This window comes from Megalops cyprinoides, chromosome 15 (genome assembly GCF_013368585.1).
Source record: "Megalops cyprinoides isolate fMegCyp1 chromosome 15, fMegCyp1.pri, whole genome shotgun sequence".
Lineage (NCBI taxonomy): Eukaryota > Metazoa > Chordata > Actinopteri > Elopiformes > Megalopidae > Megalops > Megalops cyprinoides.
This window is the reverse complement of record NC_050597.1, coordinates 2,059,113-2,080,000: the sequence shown is the minus strand read 5'-3', so window position 1 is coordinate 2,080,000 and position 20,888 is coordinate 2,059,113. Positions and strand designations below refer to the sequence as shown.

The 20,888-nt window shown below is 43.0% G+C and overlaps 1 protein-coding gene across 4 annotated transcripts in view; it reads left to right on the top strand.

Annotated features, from left to right (window-relative positions):
- Positions 1 to 20,888, top strand: part of ehbp1 (EH domain binding protein 1) — a 131,026-nt gene that overhangs the window by 106,165 nt on the left and 3,973 nt on the right. For all 4 annotated transcript variants that reach the window (XM_036546482.1, XM_036546481.1, XM_036546479.1 and 1 more), the window contains 2 exons: positions 17,194 to 17,293; positions 17,972 to 18,045. In XM_036546482.1, the coding sequence (XP_036402375.1) occupies positions 17,194 to 17,293; positions 17,972 to 18,045 (174 nt within the window). The remainder of the gene's footprint in view (positions 1 to 17,193; positions 17,294 to 17,971; positions 18,046 to 20,888) is intronic.

Here is a 20,888-nt window from a genome sequence, read left to right as displayed (position 1 = left end):
TACACCCCCCAACTAAAATGTAGTAGGGGGTTGTTGATAGAGGGATCTGTTGTATGTTTGGGAAGCAAAACAATTTAATTAGTTCACTTGTGAACACCTCACCCCACCCCAACCAAACCCAGTATCCCAGATGTGCAGTGGTTTCTCTTGTTTTTTTTTCCTTTTTTCGGTGTCAGCCTTTCAAACATTCTTTAACAGTTGGATGAAAGGGGATTTTTGGGAAGATTAGCGGGCGGGATCCTCCAGGCATTGTCTGAAAATCTTAAGATAAAACGTATTGGCTGGATAGAGTGAGGCTGTGGGGGGGGAGGGGGGGTTTGTGTTGGTGGTGTGAGATAGGCACCGCGTTTAGAGACGTGTAATTTATATTTTTTATAACTAAACCGAAATTACGAGCAGCTCGTGGTGATTTTTTTTTATTTCGGTTGTTTTGTTTCCGCTCCCCCTCCCCCCCACATTCCTCCTTCCTCCCGTCGTTCCCGAAATTGTGGATGGAAGTTAAATGCTTGTACATGCAGACTGGCGACCGCTAGTCATCTGCCCTGTTAACGTTTCAGAAGCGGACAATGACGGTGCTTATAATAATCTGCCTTTTATTGAACCATCCCGCGGTCTGAGCATTCCTTTCATCCACCGCCGTGACAACAAAAACCAGCCCAAAACGTAGTAAAAAAAAAAACGTGTGCAATGTAACAAATCCATACAGAGGAGAATTGGGTTATTTTTTATAGGCAGAGAGGCAAATTATGTGCTCACATTTTTCAGAAAAATATGGTTGCTTTTGGCCCTTCGTAGAAACTCAGCACTATCATGGTTTGTTGTTACTCTTCCAAATTTAGTTTTTTATTTTTTTTGGAGGAGTGACTAAGTTGTAGTGAAGGTGAAGTTTTGCCTTTTTGCAAGAGATAAATGGATGCCTCATTAAAATGCATTTAGCTTCGCAGCAAGACAAGCTTTTAGCTATTGTTCTTTTGGGTTGGTGTACATGAAGAGGACATTATCAGGGAATGCTGTGCTTGTGCATGCATGTGTGTTTATGTATGTACAGACATACAGGTGTATTTTACATATATACATAAAAGTTAACACTGCTGATGATCAAAAGCATAGTTTACTGATATAATTTTATTTCAGTGGATTGATTGATTTTCCTCTCAGTTGAACCCTGTGTGTTTCAAGATTATTCTTAAAGAATATGGGATAAAGAGGATAGGCATAGGGAACTTTAGCATAATTGATTGTTATTTAGTTTGCAAATAGTGTCCTGGTGACATAATTGAATTTTAGCTGTGCAGCCAATTAACAGACCTATTCAAATGACAGCTGATTGAGACAAACTTGCCAATTAAGGGTAATGATGGGGTTTGATGATAATGGTGGCATTCGCTTCCTGAGATAGCTATCTGCCGTTTAAATAGCTGTTCGTTTCCCACTCAGTTCATCTGTTTTGACTCATACATCTGCTTAGCGCTTTTGCATTAGATTTGCAATAAGTTTGCAATAAAGCAAATTCATTTTAAAATCAATTTTGGGAAAACATTTGGAAAAAAATGGATCAATTCGTATCAATTTAAACATAAGCATTTCGGGGGTTTTTTTTTGTTTTGTTTTCAAGTGGTGCTCATGCAGGATTTTCGAAAGTTAAAGGAAAAAACTGAAGGAACCCGTTTTGTTTGCAGGAAGAGGAGGACACATTCACAGCTGTCCTTAGACGAACTAAAAGAGGGCAGGAAAAAAACACAACACACCCTCGTAATCCCCCATCCAGCTGCTTGGCAAAAGCTAATGGTGTTAGCGCAACCGTTGCTCCATCAGATTAATTCATTAAGCAAATGCATTGATAACCGTGTTGGCCTTCTTGAAATGCATGCAATATGACACTGCTCAAATTTGTTCTAACACAAGGCCTGGGGAGCCTCCCACACACCACTAATGGGGGGGGAGGGGACAATTATGCAAAGAAAATTGGGACTGTCAACAGACTCTGGCACCCCCCATTGTAGCTGACTTGTGCTGTTTTTTTTTCCTTCTTCTTCTTTCCTCTTTTGCCGTCTCTCTGCCCTATCTCCCTCTCTCTGTGAAACTCTTTCCCGTTGCTTTGGAATATGAAGTGGGCATGTGTCTGGCCTTCTTCACTGCACACCAGTGTCACTGATTCAGGGAGAATCTGCATAAACCATGACAACTTCAAAAGCTCCACTCAGTCATTCTCTTTTGACTCAAAAAAAGCCTCAGTGGTGGATTTGTTCTTTGTAAAATAAATGGAGGAATAGACATCCTTACAAAAGTACTAAAAATATTTTGCACTTATATATTCAAGGATGTGTGTGTGTGTGTTCATTTAAAGCCTTTAATTAGAGATGGAAAAAAAATCATAAATACAGGAAGTACTGTCAGAAATCTGTAGACAGTGTTTGTCAGACTCTAATACAGTCTTTCCTCTTTGTAATTCTCATTTAGTCTGTGTCCAGGTGATGAGATTTAGCGTCTGATCTCAGTGTGTATTCGCCTGTGTCTGTTTCCCGTATGCTCCGCCTCTAGGGCGTTGTCCCTCCCACTTGCCTGTGTTTCATACATTGACACATTGGTGTTTGTTTGCATGAAGACAGGACTAACTACGTGATAAAGAGCGGCTCAGGGGAACTGAGCCTTATTTTACTAATACGTATTTTTGCCTAATAGAGTGTTGAGATAAACCGGTTCGTGGAGAGGCATTTAGGAGTTTCTCACAATATGGTAGAGTTTTGCAGAAGGTCACAACAAGGCCTGAAGAAGTTCCTCAAAACTACAGCTTGGTGTTTATCCACAGTTTCAAACTTAGAGGTGGGAGTTCTGGTGCAGTTAATTTCAGGTTCCTAAGAGGGGGAGATGCATAGCGTGTAGGATTCAGTGTGTCAGACCATTATGCCCTTGGATTCAGACTGCAGTCTGCAACTGGGAAACTTGTCCTGGCATCCGTGTGCCTCAGGGTTCAGTGTGTAGCGTGGCGCTTCATGAGTGCTGAAGACCAATGCACAGATGGGTCCAAAAGTGAGTTCTGTGCAAAGGCCCAAACAGCCTGTAGACTATACGCCTCATTACCACCCGCTCTGACTCTCTTTCTGCAGTCAGCATCACTGATGTTACCACCTCTGACTTTAACAGAGCTGTTGATTTCACTCTTTTACTCAACAGGGGTCATTCAGATAAAGCTTATGGACAGCCCTCAGGTTTGAATTATGTAGCGTGTGAAGACAGAGTTTAACCAGCTAAAGAACAGGCTACAGGCTCTGGGAGTTGTGAGGGAAAGAGAGAAGAGGGGTGTGCAGAGTCCTGTGAGAATATTTGTTTGGCTGCAGAGAGGGGGTGAGAGAGGAAGAGGAAGAGGGTCTCTGGCCTGCATAGACACATATGCCACAGCTGAGTCTTCAGCACTAGAAGCCACGTTTTTACATATACATCTGTGTCTGAGGACCCCCAGGTCTCTGCAGCCTTCCCTACTGATGACTAATCAGGACCCTGGCAAGACGCATTGTAGTATTATGCAAATCTATTTACATTGGAATAGAGCTCGGGGATCCTCAATATAGGCACCAAAGTTGAAAAAGGAGGGAGAAAAAAAGGCCAACCAATAAATGAAAGTTTGCCTAAATCCGTCAGATAATGGGGGCTGTGTTAAGACTAACCACGGAGCTGAGATAAACAGGGATTACCCCTGAGTTTTGCATCAGTTGCTTTCAGCTGGGTGGCCTTACTTGTCAGAAAAAAAAAAGAAGGGGGGGTTGGGATTGGGGGGTAGAGAGAAAAACGTTTAACGCTAGGACGTTCACATGGCACATTGAGAAAAGGAGTGCACTTAATTCCATCAAAGCTGGAAAAATCAGTCATTAATTTATTCGAAGCCTCCCCACCCCCCTCTATTGTTGGGCCAATTGTTGGTCATTTCTGCAACATCTGGTGCTGAGCAGGTTGGGAGTCAGCAGAGTGCGGACAGCCTGCCTTACCAGTACTGGAGAAGCAGAGGCAGGAATTAGCATTTTTTCCTTTTTCCCCTTGATGGAAACAATGATAAAATGCAAGCAAGGAATCAAAATAATGCTGTATTTCAATTTTTACCATTTTTTTCCTGCAGACAAATGTCCAACGAATTTCCTTTTTTTAGGCTGTTTTTTTTTTTTGGTTGCATACGGAGCAGCAACGTCTTGTGTTTTGGAGACAAGGTTTTTTTCCTTGCTCTGTCAAACAAGCAGCCACGTAGAATTTCCAATTAAAATAATCTGAAAATATAAAATGGTCTGTAAAAACACAGGAACTGGAAAAATCCTGGATTTTAGCGTTCAAGATGGCATGACCTTCAAAAGGAAACTTTCTGCAAGGAAACTGATCAACACTAATGATGGAATTTTACACAAATAATACAAACAATGTGCTGCTTCTCTCGTCTTTCCCTTATGAATTTTTGATGCGTAACAGTTTTGGGTTCTTCTATATTTTATACTATAGTATTTTAGACCACAGTAGGATGAATTCAGTTTTTTTTTAAACACTTTTTCAATTATATTGCTGTTTTTTCCAGTTAGATTCTCTTAAAAATAATGCAGACAATGCATTTATGGGTATTTTTTACAGACGGTAACATTAAAGAATAGAAAAAAACACTGTTCAGTCAGAGGTGTGCGCAAATGCAAAGTATTGGCGGAACAGGCGGTGATTGGCCGGAATGTAGTTAAACAGCTTGTGAAATTCAGTGTTTGAAATGGGGCTTTTGAGGAGCGGCAGATTATGGCTTGCATGGTGACTCCTTCCAGCTCTCTGGGAAATTAGCTGTTGACATTCTTCGGGGTCATCATCCAAGATAGCAGGCCAACCACAAGGATTTAGCAGATAAACCCGTCCAGCGAGACCTTTATCCGTTTCACTCCAGCTTGGAAAGGTTGACGGGGGATGGAGGCCATTTATGTAGCCTTTTGCTTCATCAAAGCAGGCTGTTTCTCATATATATATATATAATATACAATTTTTGGTATTGATTTAGCTTGCCCTGATCTTTTATAGCCATGCAGAGGTTTATTTGACAGATCAACTCTGCTTGAATAAGGCTTGTTCAGACTCCCATACCATTTATGGTCTGTCTTCATTCTTCATTTATTTTGCTTGAATTGGAAGTGCCTAACCATTTCTGGTAATATCCATTCTGTTTGTTCAGGAAACTTTTTGAAACTTTAGTGCTGGGTGGCGGTTTGAATGCATCCTCAGACTGCAGGTAGTCTCTGTAAAAGCCGCATTTAGAAAAGGGTCACGGAGGAAAAATGAGAAAATCGACACGAAAATGAGTGAAAGGGAACAGGGAAAGGCGAACTACCTTGCGAAGTTGGTCCGCAGGCCGTGGTCTAAACGCAACAAGGCAGTGATGTTGGGTTTTTTTTTATCCCCCTTTTTTTTTTTCTAAGATTTTTTTTCCCACAATTCTCTTCTGCAACCTGGGGCTAGCGAATGCCCTGCTGCGCTGAAAACACAGGGAAAAGACAAAAGCACAATGAAACGGAGAGATTACCACCGCCGGCTTTCACAGGGCCGGCAGAGTAGGCCCGCTATACATCTCGGCCACTCCAATTTTGTCCCAATGCTAATGAGCCTGCTCTGATCTTTCCACTGCTTCCCGTGTTTTTAACATCTTCAAGGACCACATGGCGCTAGCAAAATAAAGACAACTAAATGAGAATTTCGAACGCTTTTTGTGTCGGGGACTTGGAGCTTTTCAGTCAGCTTGCTCATTAAATATTCCCTGAGTCTAAAAAAAAAAGGGAAAAAAATTAAAAGTGCAACAGGGGGTTGGGGGGGCGGGCACTACCAACTCCCCCCCCCCCCCCCCCCCACAAAATAGTGATTTACAAGGACCAAAAAGTAATAGATCAGTAAATGCCACATGAATGTGACTTCATGACCATAACGCGATTTCTGGAATATTACAGTACATCATGTAATACGCCAAAGCAGACACTTTTGTGACGAATTTTGCTGCGCTGTATGATATCACTGACACCTCATGCCGCCCTCTTGAAGGGTCCCAAACAAGAGACAGAGATAAAAGGTGAAAGGAGGCGAGGGTCCTGCTGGCTGTTTAGACCCCTTTTAATAGCACTGTTCTCTATAAAAGGCACCGGGAAGTACCTCGCATTAGCGCTGGAGATCACTAGTTAATAGGATGATGTCTTTTAGCTTTTGTTACAAGATTATTAACTGGGATAGGTTTCTGTTCTCATCAGAGCCGGGCCTTGGAGAGCCTGTTGAGTATAAGTACTAAAATACGGTTTCTCCGCATTGTCTGTCCTTGTATGGTAAAAGCCTTTTAATGAAACACCTTTTAGGACTTTACCAGGTGATCTTTCTTCGCTGATCTCTCCTCTGCCCCTCTTGCAGTATTAATTACCTGAAGTGTTCTGCTTTTTCTAAAGAGTCTCGATTCTGCCGGCGAGTTCAACACGGCCAAAGCCAGCCGAATGTGTGGGGGGCCAAGAAATCATTAATAAACGTAATGTTAATCATAATAGTTTAGAAAAAAATAAATAGGACAGTAGCAGTTTTTCGCCACACAGCAAAATGGTGTGATATAAAGGCCTGTCTGTTTTAGTGTTCCCACCAAAACATTACATTGCATTCAGTTTCCTAGTCGACTCAGAGCCACTTACACAGATGACAAGTTTTCACGCGTTGCATAATGAAGACAGTTCAGAATGTTGTATAGATTTGTTTAACGGTGATAAAAGCTGACAGAAATGTTTTGCCTCCCCGTTTTTGCTTTGACGTGTTGCGTGTGGTGGAAATTGGTAAAAATGCAAGACGGAAACAAACACGTGGTTTGTTCGAGGTGATTGTTGTAGTGTTTTGTACAAGCTCATATCAAATTTCCCAATTTTTGTGACCGTTATAAACAATTGATTATTTTTACTTTATTTTCTAAACTGAGAGGACTAGATAATTGAGAAATACTACAATTCTGTTTTTAGGAAGGGTGATTTAGAGCAGTTATGATATGAGTTTCTGGTTTGCCTGCTTTAAAGCTTTCAGTTTCTGTCTAAAGCCATTCGGTCAGCAGCATTCTACTGCAGGGTCAGGAGTACTAATTACACACTGATACACCACTGAACTCCATTGCAGGGACATTAAAAAGGGACTCTTCAACGTCAGGAGAGAAATCTTTCATAAAAAATGACCGTTTGCTGTGTCTCTCTCCTTTCAGCCATGCCTCTCTGCTTTCCCATCATCTCTGCATATCCCTCTGTTTTGTCATGGAGCCTGTGGTTTTGTTGTGTTTCTAATGTAAAGCTGTCAGCATCCATGCCTGCCTCAGAGCCCAGGCGGAGATAGCGGACGGGCTGGTCTTAGATGGGAGAAACAGAGAAGTGACTCCAGCTGCCTGACAGTCTGTCAGTCTGTGATAATGTTTATTGATTTGATGGAAGGGAGGTTGATGAGGTTTTTTTTTTTTTTTTTTTTTTTTTGTGAGGAGGGTATGGTTTGTTTGATGCGGTGATAGTCAGCGAGACAAAAACAAATCTCTTTCCCGTTTTATTTTTTGGCACGCATTTTCCCCAGCCCGTTTTTGATCGTGGATTTCTCGGTTGCAGTCTCATTCTCTTTTAATTCCTCTGTAAAGCGCTGCTTAAAGACTCGTCTGCAGGAGCGCACGGGCAGAGAGCCGTCCAGAATCAGGCTAGGTGGGATGAAATGAATATTTGGGGCTTAAAAAGAAAATCTATTATCTGGATGGTATTTGCTCTCCCCCCCTCCCCTTGTTCTGGTTATGAAGTGAGAGGTGTCGTCCCTGTTGGCTCTGGGGCAGAGGTGTTTGCCGATGGGTGTTTGTGTTGTGCGCAGGGGAAGGGATGAGGGAAGGCATTAAGGAGAGTGATCTTTTGGCGGGTAACGGCGGTGCGTTCTCACAGAACACACGTTCAAACAATTACGCCAAAGGATCGGGGGATAACCGTGAGAGAGGAGCCTCGGCTTTGCTCCCGTTTAAAGAGCATCTGCGGATTTGGTTCCCTCTCAGTTCCGAGTCTCTCTCCGCAGCTTAACACTGTGAATATGAATTCCCTCGCTTTGTAAGATGTTAAAAAGGCACTCGGCGATAACTGACTTCAGGAGCCCAGGCCCACCGAATCCCTTTTGATACTTTTATTATTGCATTTCGTGTTGTGTTGTGTTGGTCACCCAAGTAAGATTGTGTGGCTTGTTTTTCTTTCTTTGTTTTGACCACTCTTTGACTTGTGGAAAGAATATAAAAGGCTGTTTATTTACTGTGAATTGGAAAAGACATTTCCTGTGATGAATTAATACAGCAATACAAATTAATCTGCTGTGTATCTGCCTTGTTCATCCCCCACACCTCCAAAACTCCACATCAGCACTTAACCTGAACAGAAATATGCCAACAGTAGTGGCATTAAAGTTAAAATAAGGTCGCAATGAAGTTCTTTTTCTTAAAAACCCGTGTTAATCTCATTACACAAATATCCAGAATGATCTTTACTGTTTTATGTTAATCTTAAAATGGTCGATTTTAATTCCTAAAACGCTGTTTTTATCAAGGGATTTTTTTTCTAAAACAAAAAATCAAAAGGATGGAGAAATGGCTGCTATTGTCCATGCGAAAACGGAGTCTCACTCGTCTCTTTCTTCCTGCGTGATTGGAGAAGAGTGTCTGAATGCCAACAAGGAGGGAGAAGAATGAGAGGTTAGCGGTTAACCAGGTTGACTTAAACAAGAGAAAATGTGTTCCATCCATTTTGCAACTAGTGACGGCCCCTTCAAGTACAAAGACGGCTGCTTTATCCTGAGATTAGGTATTGTGACAAAAGCTAAACTACCTTTCTTCCGAACGGAGCAAGGCTAGAGGCTGCTTTTCATTCCCTGCTAACAAGCCCGCTCCACACTGCAGACCCACTCCAAGTAATTAAATCAATCCTTTGTGCTTACCATATTCTGCTCTAGTGACAGTACCAGATCTGATTATGTGCTTCATGCATATTCAGAGTGAAGCGGTGACAGGTCTTTAATGAGCTCTTACTTAATCACAGGAAACAATGTTCATCTTGTTCTTTTTTTCTTTCTCTCTTTTTTTTTACCCCCTGACAACATTAAGAGTAAGGAAACAAGAGTTGGAAGGACAAAATGAAACAGGCATGCATCGCTCCTCTTAAAATAAATTCAATGTTCAAAAAGTGACTTAGCCACGGAGAAGTTGAGATCTGCCCCCTTAAAACTCAGATAGACAAATTGGATTACTGGGTATTGGATTAAACAGAAAATGGTTGGATAAGAAATGAGAAAAGCTTGCTGTGATCACAGGGTTTAATATATTTCTTTTCTTTTCCCTTTTCTCTTTCTCGTCTCCCCCCTCCCCTCCCACACCCCCCCTTGTTTCAGCGTAAAGAAACCCAGGTCTTAGCTGGATTTATTAAAAGCTGGATTCATTTGTAATGGTTCCCCTCTCATAGCGTCATTTGAAGATTTTTATCTAAAACAAATATGAAAAGAAAACGTCATGAAACAGATAGTCTTCTAGTTCCACTCTCTGCAAGCATTTTGTAGTGTTGGAGCTTTACAAAGTGTGAAGTAATCCTAGAAATTGTTTTTCAAATAACTAAAAAACAGCAGAAAAATCAGCTTGTCACAAAATTATGGATATTTAATCTTTGGTAGCAACAAGCAGATAATTTTGACCGTAAAACAGAAGGCTGCACTGTAGGTAACTTTTAAAAGGTAAGTGCACACACTGTTAGCTAGATAGAAGACAGAAATGTATGAAGAAATACGAACTTCCATAGAAGAAAGCTTAATGATCCCGACCACATCTCCAGGCCAGGTTCAGATATACAAATGGTGTAAATTAAAGTGTTTGTATACAGGTGCTCAAGAGCTGTGAGATGTTTAAGATATTATGTAAGGTATTTATATATGACGTGAAATTGGTTAAAATTAAAAATAGTAAAAATGGTGGCGTTTGGAACATGGAAGTTACCTACCATGGAATTACAAACATGAATTTGTGCATTTGATATAGTTGTGCTTCACTTTAAGATGAATATTAAATGATCTAACATAAGAGTATTAATTAAAAATATTTTTACATATTGTGAGAACTGCTGTCCTATTGGTCTTTTTATGTATAGTTTTTATATTGTGTATAACTGTGTTATTTTATATAGAGAGAGTGTAATGCAGTGTGATTATTATAGAATGGATGATTATTATTGAATTTATTATTTGACAACAAATGTCTGTAGGTTCTCTGTTTTTTCGTGTACTCATTCGTATATGTATTTTGAACAAGGAGAAACCGGTCCTATTTCCTAGTGTATAAATCAGATGTATATGATTGTGTGTTTAAAGATCTAAGTTCTGTAAAAGACGCAAGGGGAAAAACATCAGGCTTGGGTTTTGGTTTCAGGTTTGGTTTTCTTTGTCCCTGTCTGGTTTATAATGTGGCTGTGGTAATCTTGTTTGGCTGTTGAGGCAGGCTGGGCTGGGTGGACCTGCTACCCCATGGGCTTATGGGATAGGGATGCCCTCCTCCGACCGCTGCTGCACTTGGTCTCTGTTCAGATTTCATCCTCCATGGTCAGCAGACAGAGCTAGGCAGCCATGTCCCACTATCACTGTGGCACCGAGACTCATTATTTACAGCTGTATTCCTGAGTAATCAGTTATACACAATTAATTTGCATTGAAATGGTAATAATGGAAAATGTGTAAAGTACAGCAATAGTAATTTTGCCTGGGTAGATAAGGGAAAAGGCCACTGGTGTTGATGGAATTTACAGCAAAGGTTGTCAGAAAAGCCCAGAAGTGGAGGTGATGCTTATGGTATTCTCATTGTGGCTGGGTCATTTGAACTTTGTAAATAATATTTACTAGTACTAGTACATATTAACTGTTATTAACCATGACTGGAGGGGCCTGACTTGTTGCATGGCTGTTGTCTTGTGATTTGTCCATTTAAATATACTCCTGTGCTACTTAATACTTCATTTAAATACGCATAAGACAGAATGTGAGATTATTGCAGTGGGACGTCACCATAGACTGCACTGGTAAGTGGAACTGGCAGAGAAGTGGACCAAACTGGAGGCTAGTGCCTCGGTGCAGTGATGGGCACCCTGTGCTATACGAGGTGGCGTTTTTTGGATGAGACGTTGAACTGAGGTCCTGCCACAATGTGCTCATTAAAGATTACTTGGCACTTGTTGCAAAAAGTAGGGGGTTCCCTGGCGTCCTGGCTAAATTCCCAGTCAGGCCCTTTGGATCTGGCCCTCTAATCCCCCCGGCTGAATTGGATACATAATTCCCTCCCTCTCCACAAAATGGCTGCCATGCAGTACCTAGGCAGATATTACACATTGGTGGCGGTTGAGGTCAGCCACCCCCTTTCACAGTGACATGCTTTGAGGTTCTTGAAGCTTACAGTGTCCAGCGCAGTGGTCTGCCTCTCAGTGGGGAAGTGAATTTGAGAGGAACACACCTCAGGTGTTGCTGCTTGTTTGAATCTAGACCCATTTAATATAATTCTGTTCATTTTGTTGCACAATTTCATCACGTAAATCTCTCTGTTTAGCCTGTGGCTGTTTATTTCAGACTCTGTTTTCATGTCTGTAATACCATGGTTACTGAGAACAGGATGAGCATGTTGAAATGTGGAATGTGTTAAACAGACAGTCTCCTGTGATCCTTGATGATTCATAATGTGTTTCTCCTAATGTTGATTCAGGAATATTTCTATGTGGCCTGACTGGCAATGCAATCTTAAGGATTTGATCCCTCACCAGTGTCCTGTTACAGACACTTTTGAATGTAGTCTGAAAAGGTGCGTTTGGTTATCTGTAGCACTACACAACTGAAACTTTCACACTAGTGAGATTTACAGTTCGGACACGGGTTCAAGTCAGAGCGGTCTTGGAAGCAGACAGTAACCAGGTGTCCATACCGGGGGGACACAGTTAGCTTCATACCACCAGGATAGGGCGGGTTTCAGGCAGGGTCTACCTGAACCCTCTGATGGCTAATGAGGTGCTGGCGAGTCACTCAGGTGACATCAGTGGAGAGGCCTTTATCCACCAATCATTATTCACTTTACCATGGTGCATTATGGGATATGAAACATGGAGAAAAAGCTGTTGGCTGTGGGACAGTGTATTAGAGAATTGCAGTTGCTTCAACTCAGAGTAAAGAGGCCAAGAGGTGGGCCTGCAGCACGAGTTTCTTACTCTAGTACAGTTGGTGTCTCCAAAATGGAAAAAAGAACAAAGAAAATTGTGAAAATTGACAAATATTAATATGCCATAAATATTTTTAATAGTAAAATGTGCCCTGTTTTATATGTGAAGTGTTTCTTGTCTGTGCAGCAGCGGTGTGCCAGGAAGCTGTAAAGGTTTGAAGCTTGTTCAAAATGAATCTGTAATTAGCCTCCGGAGGGGATAATTCCTCCTCCGGGAGGGTACTCTATTGTTTTCAGGGAATGGATGTTTCCCAAATCCAAAGGTCAGACGCTTAACTCATGATAGTATTTCTCATCTCGTGTTGATAATGCACTTGAAAGGGCTGAGGCTCCCCCACTCCAGCAAAACACCTTTCAGACAGTACAGAATGATACTCATGCTTTCAACTGCCAGGAAGGTGAAAATGCATCTAAAAGACCTGACATATTCAATTTGTAGTATGAAATAAAAGATGCATGGCTGTTTTACAAGCCCCATAAACAAGAAAAAAAATCAGCTTCATATCAACCAGTAGCTGAGGAGAGAAGGAGAATGTCCACTTATTTTCTTGTCTAAAGTTAAGGTGCGTATTGTATTTTCCTGCACCCTGTAAATGGAGTTCCGGAATGGTATGTCACTTCAGTGTTTTAGCCTTGGGTCATAAATGAACACAGGTTACTGTTCAAGGCGTAGAGCTGGTGTTTGAGTGGCGTGACACAAGCATTTGTTGGGAGCTTTAAGCACTCTGCTCCAGCCTATGAGACAGGGGCATGAACCAGTTAGGTTGCATTCTGGGATGCATCTTTAATCCTAATTTTTTTCCCCCTCATTTGTGCACAGTGAAGTTTAGGATTACCATTAGTGTCCACGTGTTTTATTTGACTGTGCAGTAACAGAGGCCTGTCACAACAGTGTCTATCCCCTGCGAGTCGTGCTTTTTAGCAGCTGACTACCGTAATCCGGCACCAATTCCTAAATCCGGCCCGTATTAATAATATTACATGAGTCTGGCCGCTCCTCATATGAGGAGGACTGCCCCCGCAGAACAATTCCCCCTTTCTGCCCTGAGTGACAGGCCCCCCCACTCCCCCGCCGCCCCCTGCTGTGACCGCTCCTGCCACTGCCCGGAGATCAGTGTCTGTCACACTGCTGTCACATGATCCGCGTCAGAGTCACATGATCCGCATCAGAGTCACATGGGCGCTCAGTGACATCAGTGTGCCCTCAGCTCGCCAGTGCACATGGTGAAACGGGTACATACAGTACGGGCGTGGGCCAAAACTCAGAGGAGAACTCGCAGCGTCAGTGTGAACAACTTTCAGCCTCTGGTTTTGTTTTATAGATTTTCCCCAGTGTTTTTTTCAGAAATTTGAATCCATGTTTAATGTTGTTGTTATAATTTATATCATAATACACACTCACACACATGTAGACAGAGAGAGATAGAATGAGAGAGTACTCTGTTTGAGTTTAGTTAATGTGGGTGTTGTGTGTGAAATATGATTGATTAAGGAATGTGTTTGGCCTAAGGCATCTGTGACCTCCTGTGATATTACAAACTTTCATCTCGCACTGCTTGCTTAATCCAAAAAAAGCAAAGAGAAAGGCCCAGAAGAGAAGAGAGGTTCACACGAGCATGACGGCTCTCCAGTCGGCCAGAGTTGTGGCAGAGATTTGCAGAAGGCATGTTTTTGCTAAGTGGCACAGTTTTGCATGTGTGTTCACTGCAACCTGGGCAGGTCAGTGAGTTCATGCAAACGCTCTCAGATACTCTCACAGACATGCATGGAAAACTGTGTTTCAACTGCCTGGTCCTATTAAAATTATACTGTTGTGGGTTTCTATTTTTATGGCTGTTTCGTGTTGCATCATATTGATTTGGATGAATATTTCCACAAATTTTGGGAGAACATCTCTGTAACTAAAGAGTGCACATCTTTTAAAGCATATGAAGCAGCCGGGGTGGTTGCAGAATCTGTGGTAAAAACCCCAGAATCCACACTGTAATCCAGGTGTTTTTAGATGGTGTCTGAACATCTTCATAAGTCCCCCCCCCCCCCCCCCCCCCCTCTGTGGATCTGTTTGTTTTAACATTAATCAGGAGTCACAGAAAGGCCCCCAGGCCAAGGGCTGTAAAAGGTCATACTTTAATATAATGTGACACTCACTTACCTACATCCACTGTAATTCCTCACATTCATCGTGTGAAACTGACTGCCAGGCATGATACAGCACTGCTTTGCTTGGACTCAAGCTCCGTCATCGCGTCGGCATCCCCAGCAGCAGTCGGACTGTATTCACCCTAACGCTGCACTGCTACAACCCAGCCAATCACCAGCGTAAATTTGGAATATACGTCACAGTAATCACGGTTCCCATCTCAGGATGGTGGGCCCAGAGTGAGACAGCTGGGATGGGGTAGTGGAGAAGTAGTTATGTGTTAAGCCCAGATTCACTGATCTTCACTGTATCTGGATCAGCTGTCAAACATCAACATTCCTGATCATGTAGGTTTTGTCTTAAACTTCCCCATCTGTCCTGGCTGACTGAGGCGAGCCATTCAGATAATTAAAAGACCAGTGAATCTGTGTAGAGCCTGCATAGCATCCGAGCAGCTTAACAGTCTCTTTCTGCTGAGTCATCGCTGTGTTCATGTCTCACTCTTACAGGCGTGAAGGAGTTACGGTTGTAGTCACTGTGTGATGTAGCTGATCTGCTCTGTAGTCTTATTCAGTCAGGCTTCACATCAGTGATCTGCATTCTTCACATCTATATGGCTTGGATAAATAATGGATTCTGATTGATTAGCAGGCGTGTAATAACCAGGCCTATACGTGTGGGCTGGAGTGTATTTGCACAGCTGAGTCATAAATGAGATAAGTTTCAGCCTGAAATAGGAAAATGTTTAACTTCTTTCCTGTAGGTAGTAGTGATGCATCCGCAGGCACCATGGAGACAGTTTCTGCAGCAGTGAGGTTCAGCGTTTGGTACAGTGCTGCCCTGGTTGTGTAGCAGCCCGTGTCTGTGTGCTCCTGTAAGGCCTGTGGGTGCAGGGGGTGTGATGGAGCGCAGTCCGGTGCTGCAGGCTGGGCATGACCGTGGCAGTGTGATCACTCTCCGCTGGCAGTAACGCAGGTAGCCACAGTCTGCAGGGAAGCAGAACCTGCTCTCATCAGGCGTAACCGTTTCATTCTCTGAATTTCGGCTGATATTTTCACCCAAACAAATCTATTTTTTTGATAAAGCTGTACTCATGTTTAATCCGCTTGTATGTTGCCATGGTGTAATCCACTTTTAGAGCTGTGGTTCTTGGGATGTTTTGCACTAAAGTGGTGCATCAGTGCCTTATTTTCTGTTACATTTCAGTAGCTTAGCAGGTGCACTTGTCCAGAGCAACCAGCATGGCTTACAACGTGTACATGTCACCTGTTTATACAGCTGGATATTTACTGAGGCTGTTGTCTGTTAAGAACCTCGCCTAAGGGCACAACAGCAGTGCCCCAGCAGGGAATCCCACCAAATGTCTTTGGGTTACGAGCCCTGTCCCTTATTGCTGTAGACAGGAGTAGCGGTCAGCAATAATATGTACTTGTGTGATAAATCTTAAGGACTAGAGTGCTTTGCATGGCTTATGTTGGACCTTGTTGTTCAGCTTTTCCTCTCTGACTCTGCTCTCTGTGGACACCCCAATGAGGGGCTCCCAAACACTCCTGGAACTGGCTCAGCCAAGCTGTAGTCACTGTGACCCCAAAACATCTCTGGGTTTTGCAGAGACAGATAGTCTACCTCCTGAGTTTTATCAGCCTCTGTCTTTCTCCTCTTCCAAATGTTATTGCCAGTTTTCCTTTCATGCGAAGGTAGATGTTGAGAATGTGCACTGATGTGATTACATAAGCTTAAAAGAACCTTCTGAAGAAAAAAAATTGTAAGTATGACTGAAATCCTTCTAATGTCGTCTGTACTTCATCCTTTGCCTTGAACCTGCTTAATGAACTCTGTAAAGTTACTGCTCTTTTTCAGGCCTGGATTCCTTGACTTGAAAGTTGACTTTTTTCCTTAAAGTTCTGTTCAGAACCTGCGGTTGGCTGCAGTATTAACCACAGCAGCAAGGCGCTGGAAATGAGTGTGTCACTGCATTGCTGATGTCCCCTGTTAACGCTGTTTTCTGTGGGCTGTAATGTGGGCCATATGTGTGTCTGCCTCTCCTGCTTTCTGCAGGGACACTGCCATCCTGTCCCAGGGGAAGGCTTGGATTCTCCGGCTGCTTTCTGTGCCACATTCCCCATCTACCCGATACGTTCTCACCCGTGTTTAAGGATCTTTAAGTTCTGTTTTTACAGTCACGCGTGCCCTGCGTGGAGCCGTACGTTTGCTCGTACCCGCGCGGTAATCCGGGTTTCCCTGCTGCTGACGGCGGCACCGTTTCGTTAAGTGGCTGAAATCTAGCCGTTGAGCACACATCTGGCCAGTATCCTAACGTGCGTGTCCATCTCAGGTGTTTAAACGAAGGCTGAGATAATCTCATTTATTCACCTTATGTGGAAAAGGTGGGGGAAAGTCCGAAAAGCAACAGCATCTGTGTGTGCATGGGTGTGTATGGTATTTCTAAAGCACAGATGAACAGAGAAACTTTCCCCAGCAACATTCTCTTTCCCAGAAGAGTGATTCTGATTGACCGCGTGTGTTTGTGTCTCTGGTTCTCATGCTTACATTGTGGTTGGCAGAGCTACACTTAAGTAACCAAAAGGTTGCTGTTATATCTGAAGTGCTACTACAGTTCCTCAGAAAACATAAATAATCACATGCACACTCACAGGTCTCCAAATGTGTTCCTACATTTGCTAGCTTACAGCAGTTAAACCTGCTAAACTGTACCGACACTGTGCAGAGCTGAATATGTATGTGTGTGTGTATATGTACAGGGTAATAAAGAAGGTGAAATTGTCTCGTCTTCCAGGGAATAATAAGGAAGAAGAAGAGGCCATGATGCAGGAGTGGTTCATGCTGGTGAATAAGAAGAACGCTCTGATCCGGAGACAGAACCAGCTCTCCCTGCTGTGAGTTCCTCTCCCCTTCTCAACTCTGACAACAGGAGTCTTTAAAATAATTACACCACCCCAGAAAAAACACTGAAACATTCACATTTGGAAGCAAGGAAAATTCTGCTGTTGTACATGTCTTTTTTTCCCCCCGCACAACTGCTCATTAAAATTGTTGGGATGTTTATTTAAATATGTACGGCGTTATGCTGTTTTGATGACATTATTGCATTATTTCCCACCTGATAGTAAGTGCCAGTTACACACACACTGCAAGCTGTTCTTAAAGTCTTTCCCAGCATAGCTGTACTGAATGATATGTTTCAATATTTGAATCGCTCTCTATCACTGGACAGAGCTTTTCAAGTAGTCAATTAAAAGAACTGCGATTATGATTTCTCTCGTTTCATTGTGGGGAAATTGGCACTGAAGGACAAATTCTATTACAGGGAAAATTAGCACACTTGTAATACATATGAAAGGAGTGAAATTAAATTTCCTCATCGGCACCCCCCCCCCCCTTTAAAGCAGATCCGAATGGCTTTCATTGTGGTTTGTGTATCACTTATTTGCAGTAGATTAATGTGAAGCTGGAAAGGTTGTGGCAAGTGCTTAAATCAATGTTTATTAAAGGTTTCTTTAAGTGTTTAATGATTTAGTAATTAACATATTGATGAACTTTTACAACTTGCCCAGGGAAAAGGAACATGATCTTGAGAGACGCTTTGAGCTGCTGAACCGGGAGCTGAGAGCAATGCTGGCGATTGAAGGTAAGGGGGGGGGGCTGTGGGAGTGAATACTGACTGTCTGACTTAGTGCTGTGATTGTGCGCTGTCCTGTTATCAGACTCTAACCCTATCTGCTACTTAAAAATATAGGGGCCTATGCTTTTCAGTGGCAATTTGTCATTTTTTTTTATATTGTGATTTATTTAAACACTTAAAATAAGGTGCCAAATGATTATTTTGGATGATTTGGTTCGTAATGAACATGCTTAGTACTGTCATAAAACTGAGCACCTGATTTTAAATGGTGTACACGTTTAAAATCTGAAACATCTGAAGGATGCGTTTGGGGATTGTATAATGCATCTAATTGTACATTATGTGCAGAATCAGGCTGCATATGTATGGCAGATCTTTAGCTGTGCGCACGCATCAGAGAAGGCAGATGCTGCTTTTGAGCATTTCTGCTGAAGCCGGAGGAGGGAACAAGCCCATTGTGTTGTATCAAAGTTGCCTGCTTAAGTTTAATCCCTTTGACTGTGTCCCCTTTTGCAAAATGAACCTTTTACAATCAATGCAAATTGATTTTGCTATTCGATGGTGACCTCTCAACCCCATGGCTAGCCATGGTAATTTCTTTCTGCACCTGATAAGGTACCTGATCCATAATAAATCAATTCTAATTAGTTTCGGCGACTTGGCTGATGGGGGACACGCACAGCCGAGTAGAGACGGAGATCTCTTCTTTTTTTTATTGTTACATCCATCAGGCATCTGCCCACCTGATCCTTGATCTCCTGCCTTGTACAGCGTTGATTTGATTCTGCGTTTTGCTCATGATTTCAAATGCTAATTGTAAATGTCACCCGTACACTGTGTTCAGGAGAAAGTTGTGTCACATTGACTTAATTTGAAAGATTTTTTTTTCGTTCTCATTTAGAGCAGTCAGATTGGACATTTGTTCCTTCTCATGTAAATTAGCACAAGGTAAAGGATAGAATTTATGCGTTCCGTGCATCTGTTCATTTTAAATCTGCTGCATTCCTGAGCACGTGACCTATGCAAGAGGCTCTGATTTTTTTCCTCTCACTTCAGGATTGACATGGGGCTGATGGGTGCTTAAATTATGTTGGCAGTTTGTCAGGGGGAAAAAAGAAAGGAGAGGTAGCCTAAACCCCAGCCCCTGTGCAGGTCCCCCTCCCGTTCCCCCGAGAGTGTGTGTTTCATACGTTTTCACGAGCGTGCACGCTTCTTTTAACCAGCTGCACCTCAACTTGTTGAGCTTGCCACTTATCGGCCTGCCTCTCTGTTAAAGGTAAGCACTTGGCATTCAGTGGCAGGCCTTTATTGCCGCAGTCAGATAGTTGTGAGCCACTGGTGTGGGAGGCGTGTGCATCGCGCTCTTATTTGGTGCTCTAACAGGTCCATTCAGGGCCTCAGCACCGATGGGTAATTGCTGATTTGCTTGGCCAGCAGATGACAGAGAGAGACAGGCCCCAGAGGTGCTCAGACAGACGCGCAGACAGAGAGCCAGGGTGCTTTATCGGGGGCGGATCTGATCTCCGCACATCGCTGGGGTGTGCAGGGGGTGCCGCCCTCTCCCACCTGCTACCTGACGCGTTTTTGGGAGCCCGCTGTGTGATGGGGAAAGGTGGGCACCCCTCGCCTTTAACGTGGAAGGGTTGGGGAGGGAAGGGGGAGGTGGTTGCTCTGTGCCTTCAGGGAAGCTGCTGACAGCTTCATGGGATAAGATAGATTGGATGGTGAGATTGACCTTACTGAGTGTGTGAGTGTAGAGCAGTCCTGGGCTTTCCCTCCAGCTAATATACTAATAGGTGTGTGTGGTGTGTGTGGTGTGTGTGTGGTGTGTGTGTGGTGTGTGTGTGGTGTGTGTGTGGTGTGTGTGTGGTGTGTGTGGTGTGTGTGTGGTGTGTGTGTGGTGTGTGTGTGTGTGGTGTGTGTGTGTGTGGTGTGTGTGTGTGTGTAGAAAAATTATATGACAAGCTATATTTTATACATATTATGACATTTGCATGTCACTTGTTTCTTTGACTCTTTTTTGAAACTAGATTTTTTTTTTTATTAGAGAATAGGTAATGAGTAAATTAAATGCATTTTTCATCCAGCTGACTTTATTTTGTGTGTTTCCTTTATTTCACCCGTATACAGTGTGACTTTAATTGAACTAAATGTGCAATTAGCAAGCTCAGGTGCGGGCAATATCATGCCACCCATTCAAGATCCATCTTAAAATACTGAAAGTGACCGCAACAAGCAGAAGGGAAATTAATTTAAAAGCAAGCTACAGACAGACAGTTAATCACAATTACTCTCGGACTATTCTCTGTAACATACTACAGCCAGGTGATACATGTATAGCAGCCACTGTCCAGCTACATAGATTCAGCATAGAATCAGGCTGGGTGAATGCTAGGTAATTGTTAGTGTTACAGTAATATTAAGGCGTTTTAGGCAGTGCAGTGGCAGGGGAAGGGGGGAAGCCTAACTGATGGGGGATGGGACCTGGGTGCGTTGGGGTCACTGGATCCCCCTCTCAGTTTATACCCGAGCAAAGCCCGCCGCGGCGTCGGAGTGATCCTGCAGCGGTCACAGTGTTTGCTCCGCTCTGTTTAACATTATCCCGGAGAAGCAGCCGTGGCCCAGGGTGGTCTTTCACGGCACACCAGGGTTACTTTCTGCCCCTAAATTGATCCCTTTGCCTCCTCTCTCTCCTTTTTTTCCACAGCATTTTTCTCCTCTCTTTCTTTCCCCTCACTTCATTCACACACTGACCGGAGTATCTGAAAGCGGGCGCTTCATTCTTAAAGGGATTTATGCATAGGTTTCCCCCATTTTTTGTAGTTACGGTTTTATATGATAAGCTTTTT